Below are 7,189 nucleotides of genomic sequence, written 5' to 3'. Positions count from 1 at the left end.
TTAATTTAAAATAATTTTCACTGAAGAGTGATAATTGGAAATTATAATAAAGTCTAATTAACAAAACTTAGGAAGCACAATGAAAAAGCCAGAAAATAAAACATTGACAAAATACAGAGAAAGCCAGGAGAGATGAGTGCTTAGGAGGAAATGGAACGTTACACAATTCTTCTGTATATGGAACATCAGGACAAGAACAAAACTCATCAAAGGCACAACAGAAAAACCTTCATAATTTCTGTAACACAAAAGTTGTCAAGTGAAAAAGTGTTGGAAATGATTTACTTTGTACTAAAACTGACAACCTGAGATCACCAAAGGAGGACCACCAGGATCTACAGACTTCTGGAAAGAAATCATCCCAAACAGCTGGTTAGAGGAAAAATGGTGGCGGGAATGTTGCTAACTCCTTCAACTTTAGTATCCTTCTATTAGTCCCCTCCTTGCCTTCCTCAACAAATTTCTTAGAGCTGATTGAATGTCCCTGTTCCTCAGATAGTAGATAATGGGGTTCAAGGCTGGGCGTGCCACAGTGTAGAACAAAGAACACAGCACTTTGAGAAGAGGAGGTGCATTGGAGCTTGGCTTTAAATAAGCAGAAGTACCTGTTAGGAAAAAGGTGCTGACAACCACCAGGTGGGGTACATAGGTGGAGAAGGCTTTGGACCTGCTCTGCCTGGATGAGCTCTTCAACCCAGTAGAGAAAATAAACACGTAAGAGACCACGATGCAAACCAAACATGAGAACACATAGAAGATACCAAGGACCAGACTGACATTGATAGCAGCATATTCCTTAGAACAAGTGAGCTCTAGAAGGGCAGAAACATCACAGAAAAACTGGTGAATCCTATTGGAGCCACAGAACTCCAGGGAGAACATCCTTGCTGAGCAGAAGATTCCCAGGGCCCCTCCACTGAGCCAGGACACAGCCATCAACTGGACACAGCACCTTTTGCTCATGACAGCCTCATAGTGCAGAGAGTGGCAGATGGCCACATAATGATCACAGGACATGTAGGTGAGGAATCCCATCTCTGGCCCTGCCAACAGGACCACCAAGAAGATCTGACACACACACCTAAAGAAAGAGATGGACTCTCTGAGGGTGATGGAGTTGAGAATACATTTGGGGACTGTGGTGGAAATGAGACACAGGTCCAAGAAAGACAAATGCCTGAGGAAGAAGTACATGGGGGTGTGGAGGTGGCAGTTGAGAACTGTGATTAGGATGATCATCAGATTCTCCAGCATGGCCACCAGGTAGATCTGGGAGAAGAAGGCAGCCTGGAGCCCCAGCAGCACTGTGCTGTCTGTCAATCTCAGGAGCAAAAACTCCCTCAGAAGTGTCTGATTCTTCATATTATAGAGTCATGAGGTGCCTGCTGAGTCTGAAAGAAAAATGGTGAATTAAAAACATCATACATCAGGGATGCAGGCACATCCATGATTTTAGTATCAGGGTTCTTTATAATTCAATCTTGTGAGTGGCCTCTATGTCCCTCAACAGATGAATGGACAAAGAAAATGTGATATTTAGACACAATAGAGCACTACTTTACTATCCTCCCAGAAAGACAAGCTTGAGGCCTTTATTAGGAGAGTGGGTGCACTTGGAGACCATAAAGCATGTTAGCAAACTGAAGTAAATCAGACACTCAGGCTTAAAAATCACATAGCCTCTCTTCCGTGAGGAACTTGAAGTATAAATAAAGATCAAATAAAAGAGATAGTGGGAAAGGAGAAATCTTTTGTAAAAGGAAAGTGGACCAAAAGATGGAGGGAGAGGAGAGGAAAGGGTGTAGAAAGAATTGAGAGTTGTTATGTGCACATTCTAACTCCTCACTGTGAATGTAGTCATCATGTACTGCAAATATGTACTAAGACAAATCAATATTATAATACATACAGCACATCACCTGTTATGTGTCTCTCCATTATTGAGACATGCATAGATTAGCACATGAGTTAGATAGAAAGTTTAAAAACACAAAAATATACAACTTTTTATTCAAAAGTGGTACAAAACAATTCTAATGTACTTTAGTTTAAATTACTTTTGAAAGGAAAAAGAAATACTACATATCTCCAAAATAATATGAAATCACTGTTGACTTTTTTCCCATTAAGATTTACAGGATTTGCTGTGTAATAATAACTGAAATAGGGTATAGGGTGCACCTTTTCATGCATCAATAATATACCACTTGGTGTTATTTGTGTGTGGATTACAAATCAGAAGTGAAAGATCTCCTGGCTGCATATGCAATATGTAAACCTGGCATTAATTGGGCCATCAATTGGCTGAGCTGTGTGAAGTGGAAACTAAAGAAAGTCTCTCTGTGACAGGATATTTCATGACTTTGGAAATCTAATAGTCCATTCATTAGGAAGAAACATATAAGAAGAAAACACTAAAATAAGAATTGAAACTCATTATTATAAAGTGATATCACAATCAATTATTCCCAAGACATTAAAATTGTTCCCCAAGTTTTTATAGAATGTGAAATTCCTGGGTGTAGATGTTATCATAACAACTATTTTTTTTTGTACTTCAGTGCAGTTATTTAGCATAGCACAGAGGACTGAAAACTACTCAAGCCATTCTGACAAATTGAATTTTAAATATACAATGCTATTGTGCTTTAAAGAGCAAAACTAGAGACTAATGCAAACAATTGGGGCCATGTTCTAGGGAGGATTCTGTCCACACTGAGAACCACCCCATGCTGGAGAAAAGGATAACCAGTAGAGAGGCTGTGCATCCCCCAGCCTCAGCTCAATGGGCTCCCCCATGGGAAGGGCTTGGCCTTGCTCTCTCCCTCAGGTCCTCAGTCCTTAGAGCCTCTTTGTCCTTTCCATCACTCCAGTGACTTTGCTTTCCTTCTCTGGTCACCCCTCCTCATCCTCAAGTTTAGAGGTGTTTCTGGGAACATCCAAAGGTGTTTTCAGCCCAGGCCATGTAGGATGTCCTGTGATGACCTGGGCTGAGTGTTCAGTAGGGAGTGTGAGATGCTTCCCTTTGGGTCCCCACACATGCTGCCCTGCAGAGTCCATGAAGCCCAAGGACTTGGGGACTTCATGGTCCTACCTAGGTAGATGCATTTGCTAAGGAGTTTCTGCTTCCTTTAAAATGAGCATGTTAATTCCCTGGTTCTCCAAGGCTAACTGGTATGTGCCCTCATAGGAGGGCAGAATGTCCTCAGCCTGATGGTTCAGTATGGCAGCAGTGGGATCTGAAGAATCCTCTGTTCCTACCTGGTGAACAGGGCCAGCCTTTCATTCTGTCCTGCAGAGAAGAGTTTCCAAATCCCCTGTGCTGATATCTCCACTTCTGACAAGCTCTGTTCTCTCTCAGTGGACTGTACTCCCAAGAGTGGAGCTGGGATGTGGAGGTGAGATCTTACTAGAGCAATTTCTCTCTCAGAACTGACATAATTTCCATTAATAAAAATTTTTATATTAACATCTGAATGCTACCCTTACTACTTAAGAAATTATATTATTTATTTTAATATGAATCTTCCCAAAGTTGAATAGTGTGATTTGATTTGGAAGAGATAACATTTACAAAATTTAAATAAAGCACACTAATACTCTCTATTTTCATGTAGAAAAAATGGTTTAATGTCAACTAATACAAAATACTTTCTTAATGAAAACATAGCCATATTTTAATGTGGAACACAGGTTTTAAAAAATGTAATGTTTTTTTTAAATAGCATGAAAATTTTCTTCAATGACCTTTAGATAAAATCTCTATCAAGATGACACACAGAATTTAAAGTCTATTTTATACTCTAATTTCACATTTGCTTTCAAAGATAAAGAACTGCTGATTGAAAATCAAATTTGAATAGACGGTGAAAAGAAATGAATAAAACTTTTGCTTTATGTTTATTTTTAAATGAAAGCACAGGAGAATAACATAAAACAGAAGACTAAAAGGAAAAGAAAATGAATTTTAAAGTAGCTTTTGAAAGATGAATAAGAAAATGAAATACTGGACTTGAGTCAGACTACACATGCACACACACACACAAGTGCACACACACACATACGCAAACTCCCCATACTGCTACCCAAACCTGTGCCTGTGAAGCCGGCTTAGCATTCTGCAGTCACCATGGGAAGAAAATTGTCTTCATTATTCCAACCCCCGTGGATGTGCACATGAAATTTTGTGACATCTATTGATTTTCTGAGGATGAGGTCCACTTCAAAGGCTGTAGAAAGATGTATATGTTTATGACACATGGCTTTCCTGAGGCAGTTCTGCAAAGCCTTTAACAAAATATTGTTATATGAAGAAGAAATAAGGGTGATTAAAAGTTGAAAGTTATGGGAGGAGCTATGGGATTGAAAATCATGTGACACAAGCATTATAGAAGTCAGTAAATACAGAGTTTCACATAAAAAGAAGTAGGGCACAGCATTCTGTGCTTCAGCTCTTATCTTGAAACGATCTTATCTTTTATTACAATACACAGTGAAGTGTAAGGGGATAAACTGAATACAGTGCAGGGTCAGCAGCTATGTCAGATGAAAGCAAGGAATGCTGAGCATTAAGGATGCTGTTTCCCTGTGCTGCCTTAAAGCTGCAGAAATATAGCCCTAGGGTTATGTGGGGCAGACAGCATCCTAGCCTGTGTTGAAGCAGTGAGCTGCATTTAATAAATCAAAGGTGGATGTGAGAATGGTGAGGGAGTGGGGAGAAAGAGACAGGATGGGAGCAGAAGGGGGAAGAGAGGGACACAGAGGGACAGAGAGCTACACATTAGTTTGGGAGAATGGGGGAGTTGGGAAGCAAAATGCTGTAGAATTGAAAAACTTGGTAGAAGAAGAGGCACTGTTTCATTTGGAACAGAATATAAGTAGAACATTTTAATTTTCTCCTCCACTCCCCACCACACACTCCCAAGTGAGTGAGCAAGAATGGACAGAGCACGTCCAGGAGGAACAATCCTACTGACCTTCATAGAAACCAGGCATGGCAGTGTGGGTAATTTTTTGAAGAGTTAATTAATGACTTTGGAGGACAGTGAAGGGGTGTGTGGCTCCTGTCCCGTGGCTTGGGCAGCTTTTTGTACAGGAGGGCAGGTCCTTTTAAACACTCACAAGCTGACATTGCAGGGATTCTCCCAGGAGGACACACAATGGCTTTGCACCCTACATCCTCCTGTCCAGGAGCCTGGAGACCAGGCAGACACTCAGGACTGCAATCTGCTCCTGTGCCATTTCTTCCAGCGAGACCCAGGGGACAGCACTGCAGCTCCTTAGATTAAACCTTCAGCACCCCTCTCTCCCTGTACCCCCTGCCTGGGACTGGAATCCATGTGCTTCTAAAGATGTAGCACCTAAAATGCTATGACCACATGACCTTTGAGGATAGCAATCTCAGCTCAGTTTCAGCTGGGAGGGACACTAAAAGACACAACGCTGTGACTTGGGGTATCTCAGTGGATTTAGTTGAAGTCCTTGGGCTGCCATACATCCCTAGGACATTGATTCTCCCCTAGATTTCAGTCAGGCTCACTCAGCTCAGCTTCCCCTCCTGTTGACACCTTGCCCTAGATGCCTGTGTAGGGATTTCCCCTGAGCAATGCAGGCCCAGATTCTGAGGTGCTTTTCTGGGTGTGGATGACAATCTCAGGAGCTCCCTAAGAATCCTAGCTCCACTTGTGTTGAAGCTACACCCAAGGACACTGGGCATGGGCTTCCCCAGCTCTGAAATAAGATGGGGTTTATTTTCAGAGCCTGATCCTATAATGTTCTTCTTATATTCTAGTAACAGACCCACAAAGACCCCCTCATTGCTTATGAATTTGCTTCAATTTATTGCTCTCCAGATACCATGGATCACATGTTCTCCACTTGCTTGTTTCTAGATCCCTCTTGTCGAATGCCCAGATCTGTCATGGAGTTCATGCTCAGTTACATTTTCTTCCTCTTCTTTGCCTGGTGTCTTCCTGGGGATTCTTATGAGCCTGGTGCAGTTATGGACCCACAGATCATCATCACAGTACTTCAGCACCAGTTTACCAGTTTCCTACAGACCTGCAGTGATTTGAGTGGGGTGGACCCAGGTCCACATACACCACATTTTCACAGCAAAGTTGCACAAGGAGCAATGAAGATGACATATTTGTCCATCTTTAAGTCTTTAAGAAGTTGTTTCAACAAAAAAAAAGAATAAGAAAAATTGTCTCAGCAGTGTTTTATAGTTTCCATATTTTTGATAAACTCATCCCAACTGTTTCAGTTTTTATCCAAATCTGTATTAATCTGTCCAGCTGCCAGAATGAAACACCACAGACTGGGCAGGTTGCACAACAGAAACTCAATTTCTCACAATTCAGGAAGAAGATGACCAGGAACATCATGTGGGCAGGGTTAGGGCTCCACTGTATTCAGTCCTCTGCTGTCCTGGCCCATCTTGCTGCCTCACCCATGGTCATGTGGGTGGATGTGTGTGCTTGTGCACATGTGTATGTGTGTGCACCTCCAATCTCTTCCTGACTGTCCTGACTACCTGGTCTTATGGGGTACCAGTAAGCCTGAGCAACAGCCACCACATCTTATCCAAGTCACCTCTTTACCAGGACTGGCTCCAAACAGTGTTGTCACTTGAGATGCCATAGATTAGAACTTCAGCATTTGGATGAGGTGAACCCAGAACATACTATGAATGATATTATTCTGCTTTTCATTTGCATCTTTCATAAATATAAAACAAACAATTCATGCAGCATTTTAAACTACATGCAAGCACTCATAGGTGTTTTTCAGAGTTTGTAAACCTTTCAGAGTTTTTAAGGGCTGAGAGGGCAGAGATCAGTGGAAAATGCTTCCTAGCATGCATGAGCCCCAGGTTTGATACCCACCAGCTTAAAGAAATGATTAAATGGATTTTTATGTATATATATTTTTCCTTAAAAATTTACTTCTGTGTCCCTTATGCCATGTTTTGCCTTACTTAATAATGAGGAATAAAAAGAGAGGATAAGAGAAAAATTATATATTTTTTAGATCTGTAGCATAAAGCTTTCTGGTCTTCAAAATCAAAGATGATGCTAGCTCTAGGATTTTGTTGAATTACTTGGCTACTTTGATTTCATTTTATTCCTGCATTTTAAAATAATTCTTTGTTTTTAGTTAGCAGAGATCTTATATAAAAAGATGATTG

The 7,189-nt window shown here is 41.0% G+C and overlaps 1 protein-coding gene across 1 annotated transcript; it reads right to left on the bottom strand.

Annotated features, from left to right (window-relative positions):
• Positions 1 to 417: 417 nt before the first annotated feature.
• On the bottom strand, positions 418 to 1,362 carry LOC147822099 (olfactory receptor 14K1-like). The gene has a single exon (XM_087197559.1). It carries the CDS (start codon positions 1,360 to 1,362, stop codon positions 418 to 420), a length of 945 nt encoding a protein of 314 aa, XP_087053685.1.
• Between the last annotated feature and the right edge of the window lie 5,827 nt (positions 1,363 to 7,189).

The sequence above is a fragment of the Heterocephalus glaber genome, unplaced genomic scaffold (genome assembly GCF_053883595.1).
Source record: "Heterocephalus glaber isolate CG9 unplaced genomic scaffold, H.glaber_assembly_v1.0 deba00001673, whole genome shotgun sequence".
Lineage (NCBI taxonomy): Eukaryota > Metazoa > Chordata > Mammalia > Rodentia > Bathyergidae > Heterocephalus > Heterocephalus glaber.
Note: the sequence above shows the minus strand (reverse complement) of the source record. Positions and strands in the feature narration are given on the sequence as shown.